Source organism: Gorilla gorilla, chromosome 15 (assembly GCF_029281585.2).
Source record: "Gorilla gorilla gorilla isolate KB3781 chromosome 15, NHGRI_mGorGor1-v2.1_pri, whole genome shotgun sequence".
Lineage (NCBI taxonomy): Eukaryota > Metazoa > Chordata > Mammalia > Primates > Hominidae > Gorilla > Gorilla gorilla.
In genome coordinates this window covers 19946695-19959160 of record NC_073239.2, presented here as the reverse complement: position 1 = coordinate 19959160, position 12466 = coordinate 19946695, and the positions used below count along the sequence as shown (strand labels likewise).

Here is a 12466-nt window from a genome sequence, read left to right as displayed (position 1 = left end):
GACCTTTCTAGCCAGGTTCGGTGGCTCATCCCTGTAATCCCAGCACTTTGGTAGGCCGAGGCAGGAGGATCACTTGAGCCCAGGAGTTGGAGATCAGTCTGGGCAACACAGGGAGATTCTGTCTCTACAAAAAAAAAAAAAAAAAAAAAAAAAAAAAAAAAAAAAAGAAAGAAAGAAAAAGAGAAAAAAGAAAACGGACTTCCCTACACCATCTCCCTGCCCCATCATGGGTCTAGATTAGAATCCTTGTTTATAAATTCTCACAGCTTGATAGTTATCTTGCATGGCACTTAGCACAATTGGAATGATTCAGTTCCTTGTGCAATGATTTGTTTATTGTCTATCTCCTCTATTAGACTGTAAACATCATTAAGGGAGGAGCAATGCTGATGCTTCCTAAGAGGGTGCCCAACATACAGTAGATGCACCATGAATACTTTTGGAATGAATGAATAGAATAGACCCACTGAGAACCTAAAGCTACTTGCACCTCATTTCCATCCACTTGGGGAATGTCTGACTGGCCTGAAATTTATTTAAGGAAGTATTTGAACCCCTGGCTCTCTGCTCTCTGCCCTCTCCCATACCCCCTCCCCGCTACATATCCCCACTAGGGAGTCTGTGCAAACTGCCAATGAAAGATACCCCTTTTTACCACAGAATATTGTCACATATCCTGGAATTTTATAGATAATAGGTACTTGTAGTTTTTCCCCAGTGGTTTCTAGAAAGGAGAGTTGTTCTTAATGAAACTTTAATGTTCCTGCCCTTCCCATTACCGGATGATTGGTAAGACTAATGATGGAGTAAGAGAGAATCAGAAAATTAAATGGTCATAAATTAAATCATACTATGCTCTAATTCTATTGAGATTCTTCTTTTCAAAATATAAACAGCTCTGTCTAAGTTCTCCCCTTGAACCCAAAGGTGCATTTTTCATTCAGCTCAGGGCACACCTTAGGGGGGGATGTAGCTCTCAATCATGAAACTAACACATTTCCACATTTCTTCTGATAAAATGAAGTGGGTCTGGCACCACCCTCAGACATTCTACAGAATTTACCTTGGAAGAAAATAAATATGTTTGACTTAATGCTGTCTGTAGTGAATGACCACAGGGACAGGTCTAAATGGTTTATTAAATAAGAAAGATTGAACATTTGAAAAATTGTTCTCTTTTAAAATATTTCTAACCCACACATGTAATTTATATCATGGCAAAATTCAACACAAAAGGTCTATTGTTTTTTGCAAAATAACCTGCAAACATCCTTAATTAGGATGCAAACTGAAAGCACCATTTAATACTGCTGACAGCCATTAGCTTTAGACAGCTGTTTCCACTATTATTTTATTTATGGAAACATATGAAAAGAAGTAAATATGGAACTAGAAGACAAAATTATTCATGACATGTAATATTTTAATGATTTTTATTTGCATGTCAACATCACAAATAATACACTCTAAACATCCCCAACTTGGAATGGTAATGAAAGAAACTATTTTTGCAATGAGAGTTTATTCCCATGGATATTCGAAAAAGATGTCAGCATTTAAGTTAATCAGTATCTGTTTCTAGTGTGCTTTACTTTGAGAAGTGATGGCCTGTTTCTGGGGAGAAAGGATAATTCTTTATCCTGACACCCCATTCCATTTACTACAAGATGTAAATGAATGCCTCCATTAAGTGAATTCCATGGTCAGTCAATATCCAAAGCAGTCTTTCCTCTATTGTAGTCACTTATTCACCCTTCAATAGGAACAGCTAGCTCCTAAAAATAAATCTGAAAGAACATAACATAGGGCATCATTTTCAAACTGGTAATGACCCGTTCTTCCAGGGCCGTGTCTCATAATTCGGTGTTTCTATGGATTACAGACTGAGGATACGAAAGGGAGGACCAGGTTATGGGTCTGAACATGGCAGAAAGAGAATCCAGAGAATCCGGTTACGTTATCTGGACATTTCAGACACTTCATTTATTTAAATTTTAGTAACCACTTTTAAAGAGATAATTTATGTGTGACAAAATACAAGGTAAGACTGGGTGCGGTGGCTAACACCTGTAATCCCAGCATTTTGGGACGGTGAGGTGGGTGGATCATGAGGTCAGGAGTTCGAGACCAGCCTGACCAACACGGTGAAACCCCGTCTCTACTAAAAATATAAAAATTAGCCAAGCATGTTGGTGCGCACCTGTAATCCCAGCTACTCAGGAGGCTGAGGCAGAAGAATCGCTTGAACCCGGGAGGCGGAGGTTGCAGTGAGCCAAGATAGTGCCACTGCACTCCAGCCTGGGCAACAGAGCGAGACTCCATCTCAAAAAAAACAAAAAACAAAAAACAAAAACAAACAAAAAAAACAAGGTAAAATGTAGAGTGAAAGCATTACATGATACGGTCAAAAGAGCTCCGGTCTCTGGTTCTTTCCCCACCCCTGTCATATGGCTTCAGGTGAATTACTTCAGTAACTCATCTCTGGGCTGTAACTTCCTGTTAGGTTTCCTTATCTGAAAATGGCAGTTATTGTGACAAGGATCAGGCAAAATCATGGAGTCTATAAAAATGATTTTAATAGCATAAAGTGGCACAGAAAGTCGGGATATTTTTCTGTGATAACTTAAAAAATGTATGTACCATAGATCACTAATCTGAAGTTAAAACGTCAAGAACTTCAAGGTTGGATAGCTGACCTGAGTTACCAGGGCTTACTGTTATTTTTTTTTGAGACGGATCTCGCTCTGTCGCCCAGGCTGGGTGCAATCTCTGCTCACTGCAAGCTCCGCCTCCCGGGTTCACACCATTTTCCTGCCTTAGCCTCCCAAGTAGCTGGGACTACTGGCGCCCGCCACCATGCCTGGCTGATTTTTTTTTTTTTTTTTTTTTTTTGTATTTTTAGTAGAGACAGGGCTTCACTGTGTTAGTCAGGATGGTCTCAATCTCCTGACCTTGTGATCCACCCGCCTCAGCCTCCCAAAGTGCTGGGATTACAGGCGTGAGCCACTGCGCCCGGCGGTTTGCTGTTTTAAGTTCCTATTTTACGTCTGCAAACATAGCCTTAGAATTAAGTAAATGTGAAAATGTAAACTAGGTGATCTATTTTATGAGGTTCTGCTACATTTTTCAGTGATTTACTTCCTATTATAAAGTTAATGCATACAAAATGTAAAAGCTCTCCACAGCTTAGAATGGTATTAATATAAAGAATAAATACTTTCCCTCCACCACTGCTCACTTTCTCCCACTTAATCTCTCTCTGTCTCTGCCTCTGTCTCTGTCTCTCACACACACACAATTCCCTATTTCCACTCCCCAGAGAAAAACATTATGAACAGTTTCTTGTAAAACCAAGTACTTTGAAGATGAAAAACACTGTAAGACATTTATAGATTTTTTTAAATTAAAGAAAAATCTAGAATTATCCCATGCCAGTCAGAGTTCGTGAAATCTCAGATTTCCTTGGAACAACAGAATGACCAATTGCTGGGTAAGGGAATTGAAACAATAACCCTGTAAACAAATTGTCCGAAGTGAATGGCCAGAGACAGCCTACAGCAAAGACGAAATAAGGCCTTCAAGGAACACCACCTCCTCATCAGGGTTTATAACAACTTGATGACGTTCTTCAACATGTTTTAATGATTATCATACCTTCCCCTTCACAAAGGATTGATTTATTATGGTTTAAATTTAAAGAATACTGGTTTCCCAGTTTTGAATCAGGCTTAGATTACAGAACACATAAAATCAATGACTTTGTTCTAGGCCAAGAAAAAAACAAAACAAAACACCCACCAGTGTTCATTTAAGTACACAAGGAATAGTCCGGGGGAAAAATTCCTCCTGCAATTCTGCATACTAACGAGCTCCACTACTCCTTCCCTCATCACATCATCGGGACCATCTCACTTCACACTTTTATGCCACCTTAACATTCACAAAGTACTTTGCATATTATTTGTTTTAATCTTCAAAACAATCTTATCAGATAGGAAAACATTGTTTTTCAATTTACAGATTCAAAAAACTGAAGCTCTGAGCAGTGAAGTGATGGGCTCAAGGTCATTCCACCAGTAAGGGACAAGACTTCACTTCTCATTGAGGTAGACCGATGACTTCTAAACATCTATCTCCAGCTCAGCTTTTTCCTCACAAGCCACAGGACCTACCAACGGACTTAACGTCGGCACTTTGCAGTCCCAAATGCAGTTAGACTCAGAGTTTCCAGGCAGAGCCCATAATATTCCTCCATAAGCCCATTCCTCTTTCAGTTGTTTTCTTTCCCAGTGAATGGTGCCACAATTGTTTCAGTTGCTCAAGCCAAAAACCTAGGCATCCTTCTGAACCCCCTACTTTTCTCAACATGCACATACGGTCCATCACCACATCCTGCAGATTCTGCCTTTGGAATACTTCTGAAATCAGCCCACTTCTCCCTGTCTCCCCCACCCCATGGACGCTATAGTCCAAGACCCCACCACTTTGTATTGCAATCATTTCCATGCATACATTCTGCCTTTCCCCTCCCATCCCCACCCCATCCAGAGTCATCACTGCAACCAGAGTCATCAGGCTGTTCCTCTGCTTAAAATCATTTGTCAGCTTCCAAATGATGAAGATAAGAATCTTAGATGAAGATAAGAATCCTCAGTGTGGCCTACAAGGGCCAGTATGATCTGATCCCCTTGTGTCTCTCTAGCCACATTCTTGCCTTCACCTTTTTGCTTCCATCACTTGGGCTATTTTTCATTTTCTCCAAGGTACCCAGCTCTCTCTCTCCTAGAGCCTTTGCGCTAGATGTTCCAGTGTCTGGAATGTTTTTGCCCATTTGCTGTCCCTTGCTAATTTCTAACTCATTCTTCAGCTCAAATGTCACTTCCTCAGGGAACCCTTCCCTGACCATCAGGTTTATACTGGGGGAATTTCTCCTTTACCGCTCCTAAATGTGAGTTTGTTTGTTTACTTGTTTTTGTCTGTTACCTCCATTGCCTTGTAAGTGCTGGGACAGCTTCTCATTATTGCATCTCCTGGTGCTTGGCACATGTTAGACACTCAATAAATATGGGTTCAATGATGACTGAAAGCCAGGAGTCACACTCAGACCTGTTGACCCCACATTTTACGCACAGCATTCCTCCCAGCCCCCAACCTAAGGAGCCCCAGTGCCTAGATCATTAAATTGGGGTCCTGATTAATAAATGAATCACTTATTTACTAGTACAATCTAGTATATATTTACTAGTATAATCTGGGCATGGGAAGTGCTATCTAATAGAGAATTCATTTGGCAAAGGAATCAGTGCTTTTAGCTTGGAGGCTAAAGCTTGGAAATGAAATTCTGAGCCACATGGCACATGTTAGCACTGTCAAAGGAAGTTTGTGACTTAAAATTATTAATAGTCAAATACATAGAAAGCAATGCATTAGCATTCTTCAGTGGTGCAACACTACTGTACAGAGAAGATTACAGTGGAATTTATTCAACTTTCACTTTTTAAAATAATGAAAGCCAGGCATGGTTGCTCATGCCCATAATCCCAGCACTTTGGAAGGCTGAGGTGGGAGGATCACTGAAGCACAGGAGTTCAAGACTAGCCTGGGCAACAAAGGGAGATCCCAATTTCTACAGAAAAATAAAAAAATTAGCTGAGTGTGGTGGCGCATGTCTGTAGTCCCAGCTACTCAGGAGTCTGAGGTGGGAGGATCATTTGAGCCCAAGAGGTGGAGGCTCCAGTGAAACACTGTTTCAAAAAAACTAACTAAATAAATGAAAATAAAATAAAATAATGACAAATCATATTTCACTAAACTCCCTACTGTAGGATACTTTGGATGGGAGTGAGGAAATGAGGTATTCTAGTCACAGGTTCTCAGCTTGGTAAAACTTATAACAACATAAAAAATTAATTATAAAACTATGATGAACAAAATGTATCTTTTATTTAAAGATTTAGAGATAGTTTTCAGAGTCCTGATTAATAAATGAATCACTTATTTACTAGTATAATCTAGATGTGGGAAGTGCTATCTAATAGATAATTTGTTTGGAAGAGTGCTGGTTGACATTTCACTGAATATCATTACAAAAAATTGGGCAGACACATGTCAACATTTTTTTTTTAAAACAAGATCTTTCCCTGTCATGCAGGCTGGAGTGCAGTGCCATGGTCATGGTTCACTGCAGTCTTGCCCTTCCAGGCTCAAGCTATCTTTCCACCTCAGCCTTGCAGGCATCTGGGACCACAGGCACTCACCACAGCACCTGGCTAATTTTTTTTTTTTTTTTGAGACGAAGTCTCGCTCTGTGGCCCAGGCGGGAGTGCAGTGGCGCAATCTCGGCTCACTGCAAGCTCCGCCTCCCGGGTTCACGCCATTCTCCTGCCTCAGCCTCCCGAGTAGCTGGGACTACAGGCACCCGCCATCACGCCTAGCTAATTTTTTTCTATTTTTAGTAGAGACGGGGTTTCACTGTGTTAGCCAGGATGGTCTCGATCTCCTGACCTCGTGATCCGCCCGCCTCGGCCTCCCAAAGTGCTGGGATTACAAGCGTGAGCCACCGCGCCCGGCTGCACCTGGCTAATTTTTAAAATTTTGTAGAGACAGGGTCTCACTAAGTTGCCCAGGCTGGTCTTGAACTCTTAGCCTCAAGCAATCCTCTTGCCTCAGCCTGCAGAGTAGTTGGGACTACAGATGTGCACAATCACACCTGGCTAACGTTACTTTTTTTTTTTTTTTTTTTTGTAGCGATGAGGTCTCACTATGTTCCCCAGGCCTGTCTCAACTCTTGGCCTCAAGCAATCCTCCTGACTCAGCCTCCCGAAGTGCTGGGATTACAGGCTTGAGCCACTGTGCCAGCTCAGGTTTTTTTTTTAAACAATTCAGAACATTTAATAACTTAAGTGTATTGATTAATTGTAGAATAAAGTTTGTGCTTGTGGATTTTCTTTTTTAGCATATGACCATACATACATCTGATTAATCTTTTTTTTTGTTTTTTTGAGATGGAGGCTCGCTCTGTTGCCCAGGCTGGAGTGCAATGGTGCCAGCTCGGCTCACTGCAGCCTCCACCTCCCAAGTTCAAGCAATTCTCCTGCCTCAGCCTCCCGAGTAGCTGGGATTACAGGCATGTGCCATGATGCCCGGCTAATTTTTGTATTTTTGTGGAGTGGTTGTCTTACAGTCTGAAAAACAGAGTCGGTTTCACGGGTGTGTGACAGTGCTGTCGTGTGGGGCCTGCATTTAGAAGAGATGAGCCCCATAATTGATTTAATGCTCTACTGTCACTGTCTTGAAATTCTTAATAATTTCTGAACAAAGGACTCTGCATTTGCATTCTGTTCTGGGCCTTACAAATTATTTAGCAGGTTCCTCTAAAAAAATCTCAGTGTATTGAGAGCTCCTTCGTGTCATCCAGAACCACAGTGTTTATTGCACTCATTTTCTGTATCTTGACAAGATAAGAGCTCTGAGGGTCCCTGGAGTCAGAATTGTCAGTCACTAGGGGGGTCTATATACACTGTGGCCAATCAAGGATTTCAGACCAAAAAAACATAAGCTTCTACTCAATAAATGAGATTTCCAAATACAGGGAAACCAGGTTAACAACTTTGGTTGGTGAAGTGAAGCAATGCCAACAGGTGGTTAATGTGGAACACATGGTGTAGATTCAGCTGTCATTTGAGAAAAGTCCTGGCCTTTACTAGAATATAGGGGATAGCTGGGCAAAGACGGGTACAACTAACTTTACTGAAGAGTCTGGTTAGCCATACTAGAAATAGTTTTATGATTTTAAAAAAAAGTCCTTCAATACTTTTCTACTAAGAAAAATGAAGAACTGGACCTCTAAGGGAAACTGCCTGCTCATGAAAAATGTTACCCCAACTGGTACATCCAGGACTGCAGTTTTAATTGCAAGCAAGCAATTTGATGGTAGGGAAAAATTCTGTGATACTATGGCTTAAAAGCACATCCTGTGCTACTTTTATATTGTAGACGTTGAAAAAGGCTGCTTGCATCTGTAAGTTACCATTAAAAAAAGTTATTATTATGATTATTTAGAAATAAGGTCTTACTTGGCTGGGCGTGGTGGCTCATGCCTGTAATCCTGGCACTTTGGGAGGCCGAGGCGGGTGGGTTGCCTGAGGTCAGGAGTTTGAGACCAGCCTGGTCATCATGGTGCCAAAATAAAAAAAAAATTAGCTGGGTGTGGTGGTGGGCACCTGTAATCTCAGCCACTCAGGAGGCTGGTGCAGGAGAATTGCTTGAACTCCGGAGGCGGAGGTTGCAGTGAACTGAGATTGCACCATTGTACTCCAGCCTGGGTGACAAGAGTGAAACTCTGTCTCCAAGAAAAAAAAAAGAAAAGAAAAATAAAAAAGGAAACAGGAAAAAAAAAGAAAGAAAGAAAGAAAATGAAAGAAACAGGGTCTTACTCTGTTGCCAGGCTGGAGTGCAGTGGCGCAATCATAGCTCACTGCAGTCTTGAACTCCTGGGCTCAAGTGCTCCTCCCACCTCAGCCTCCCGAGTAGCTTCGCTATAAGTGCACACCATCATGCCTGGTTAATTTTTTAATTTTTTGTAGAGAGAGGTCCCATTGTGTTGCCCAGGCTGGTTTCAAAACTCCTGGCGTCAAGCAATCCTCCTGCCTTTGCCTCTCAAAGTGCTGGGGTTACAGGCATGAGCCACTGCACCCAGCCTATAAACTATCATTTCACAATAATAATATTGAAGATGATGATAATAATTATCATCATTGTTATTTTGCCTTAAAAGCAAATGATTCTAGAAGAATTGATTGACTAACTACCCTAATTAACCTAGATTAAAAATTAATATCCAGGTGAAATTTAAATTTTAGGCCAACGATTTTTCCTTGTGAGTTCAACAGTTTTTTAAAACACAAAGCTTTCAACTTTCTTGAGAAAGTTATGCTCCTGAGATAAAAATTAAGTAATAACATAGTTTCTAGAAATTCCTTTTAGTAATAAAGGGAAAGCACTCAGGTGTAAAAATAGCTTCTTCAAGAAGATAAATTTTGGTGTCAGACTTGGGTTCAGTCCTCAACTTTACTGTTTACTATGTGAGCCTGGGCAATTTCCTTGATCTAAGACTCCACTTCTGGATTTGAAACAGGGATAACAGCACTCAATGCAGATGTAAGGATCAAATTAGATAATAGATGTAGGTGTCCAGCACAGTGACCAGGACAGGATAAACATTCTACAAACGGAGCTATCATCACTGATAGGATTTTTCCTCCAGGATTTTAATTTATTAAATAGTTACCTTATTGACAGGAATCATGTTTTTGACATTGTAGTAGAAGCCAAAATAAACCATGTTGAAAACTCCATGTCGTCCCAAAGTTGCAGTTAATCCTTTGTTGAGGCCCTGGAGTCCCCAGCCTTCCTTCTTAATGATTTGTCTTGCATAACCCACAGTGGATGGTTGCTGCAGAAGAGAGAAGCAAAGCCAGAATGATCATCTTTGGGACTGTGGAATACAGTAAATTACCGTATTAACTTCCCTTCAAGCCAGAATTATTAGGGACTTTTTTCCCCCAGATATGAATAATCATGCCTAGATCTGTGTTTTTCAAAATCAGCAAACCCAAGAAGCAAACAAAATTGCATGCATAAAAACAGGCTTTATAGAAAAGATTGTTGGCAAAGAACAAACGATTTTGATAGGATTAGTGAAACTGATGTTATATAATAACTATCATCACTTTCAACACGTAAGTAATTACATCCAATTCTGGATTATTCACACTAATGAAGGAGATTAACCATATAGATATTTTGGTAATCCATAACTATACATTATCCAAAAGGAATTTATATTTGGCTCCTGAATCCAGTGTATTTACCTTTCTAATTATGTTTTTCTAAAGCTAATGTTACAGTTGTGATTCAATTGCCTCAATGGTTGAACCTGGCACTATGTTATAAATTGGCCATAAATAAATAGCTGTTGATTGTACACGTCCTCAAGCAGATATGCAATCAGTGTGCGTATCACTGCTGTGATAAATTATACATAAATGGTGTTGGGAGTACTCGGTTACCACCTGAAATTACTCCTTTCCAGTCCCCTGATTGATTACCCAAGGCTGAAATGTCCTGACTGCTAGAATCCAGTCTGGCTGAAGAGCTCACTGCTGTTACCCTGAGATTTACAATTCATTACAATACAATTACAATTCACATGGGTTTTAAAAAAATGTATGAGTGGTTTCTTTTTTGAAGGCACTGTACAAAAGATATCTCTCTCATATTTTCACCGAATAGTTAACAGGGGAAACTGTTCAGCGTTTTTTTTTTTCCACCCATGAGGCACACACTGACATGACATTTGTTTGATATTTCACTAAAGCAGGTTGTTAGCGTGGTTGTGGCAGTCTGGCACACTTTCAGACTAAAAGTATTTTCTTATCATGTGCAATTAAGGCTACATCAGCAGAATAGAACAGAACAAATCCCATCAAGGCTTTTCTTCCAATCTGCATTTATAATAGCTATGTAATTAATGTGAAACATTTAAATGAGCTTGTTTATATAGTAAATCCTATAGTTTTTGCTGATAAAGGTTTTGAAGACTCTTAGCTACAATTCTACACTCAACTTCATCCATTAATTTAAGGGAACTAATTACAATCAATTACAATAAGCTTAAGAAAACCCTCCTTTGTAATATGAAAAAACCATGTTAGAATACATCTTAAAACAATACGACATATCATACAGGAAAACCAAAAAATTTTCTGAAGGTTAAAGTTTACTTTCTGTTTGACAACATGAGATTTTTTTGTGTTTCAGCACATTGACTTTCACCCCTAAATCATTATTTTTTGGTTTTCAAAAGAGATAGGACAAGTTGAGCAGAAACTCATTTTTGTTGGAAAGACCCTGGAAGTGCTGAGTAAACTGCCCAAGTACTGCTATCTTGCTTCAAGGAAGGCAGTCTAGAGATGGGGGAAGGAGAGGGCAGCTTTCCTGGGGGTGGGAGGAACAGGACAGAGGTGAGGCTGCCTGACTAACACAGGTTCTCCCTGCACCCAACCTAAACCTTTTCTCCATCCTCACTCCTCCGAGGTCTTGAGGGCATGAGGGAGGAGGAGCTCCGAGGCCATCTAAGTTTTAGAGCAGCAGAGAAACCAATGGCTCTAAAATAAAGTGCAAATGACAATGGCTTTCCCTAAAAACATGGGTATAAAGATGTTTCTATTGTTTAAAAATCTTAGTTTGCTAAGTCATTAGAATTAGGATGACTAAACTAAGGATTAATTTGGATAGCATCTTTCTCATCATCTTGAAAAGAGAAGATTTCTCCTAGATCTTGGTGAGAGCTGACAAATATTCAAGTGGCATTTGCTAATTGTCTGTTTCCTGATTTTCACTGGCTTGGGTGCTGTGTGTGTATAAACAAATGTAATGCATCATTTTAAACTCAAGTGCTTTGTTGAGTTTGGACTCTAGTTGTCAGTAATTAATTGGAGAGTAGCATAGTAATTGGAAATAGGAGCTCAGAGCTAGACAGTTCCAAGTTTGAGTCTCAACAATACGACTTGCTACTTTGGCAAGTATTTTATCCTCTCTGATTAATTCTCACTTTATTAATTTCTAAATTTCTAAATAAGGATAATGATAGAATCTTCCTGAGGTCAGTGGCTTCTGCAGTGGCTCAAACCTGTGATCTCAGCATTTTGGGAGGCGGAGGCAGGAGGAGTGCTTGAGCCCAGGAGTTCAAGACCAGCGTGAGCAACATAGTAAGACCCCAGTCTCTACAAAAAATTAAAAAATTAGCCAGGCGCTGTGGCAAGCCTGTGATCCCAGTTACTCAGGAGGCTGACTAAGGAGGCTGACGCAGGAGGATCACTTGAGGCCTGGAAGGTGAGGCTGCAGGGAACTGTTATCCTGTTACTGCATAGTGACAGGCTCCAGCCTGGATGACAGAGTGAAAGCAAGACCCTACCTCAAAAAAAAAAGAAAAAAAAATCTTCCTCACAGGATTGTTGAGATTGTTGAAAGAAGTCAATGAACTTAGTCCATTGTAAACAACTTAGTCCATTCTAAGCATTCACTATACATTTAGGTGTTAACAATAACGGCAATTATGCTGACAACCATAAAAATAGTTATAACAATAAAATGACAGGTGATTTATCTGTTAGTTGAAGGCAGTGGCAACCAAAAGCTGGAATCTGATTTGAGGGAGAGAAAGCTTCTTTTTTTCTTCATTCCTTCTGGCTGTCCTTTCCTTTTCCCAGAGTCCCAGAACTTTGTGATAAAGTCCACCAGAAATGCATGCAGAATGCAAGATAACAGTTCTGCTTCCTCTGAGACCCAACCAAATTCAATGCTTGGGGTAGAGATCTTGTTCCAGGTATAGTGCCTCACCCAGGAGCTTTCCTCTCTGGAGCAGTAAATCCTATAAATTGGCCTCTTCCTTATCCCTCAATGT

General features: G+C 40.3%; 1 protein-coding gene across 4 annotated transcripts in view; it reads right to left on the bottom strand.

The window, feature by feature from the left end:
* SLC25A21 (solute carrier family 25 member 21) overlaps positions 1-12466 on the bottom strand; it is a 498283-nt gene that overhangs the window by 22502 nt on the left and 463315 nt on the right. For all 4 annotated transcript variants that reach the window (XM_055361149.1, XM_055361151.1, XM_055361150.2 and 1 more), the window contains one exon: positions 9290-9454. In XM_055361149.1, the coding sequence (XP_055217124.1) occupies positions 9290-9454 (165 nt within the window). The remainder of the gene's footprint in view (positions 1-9289; positions 9455-12466) is intronic.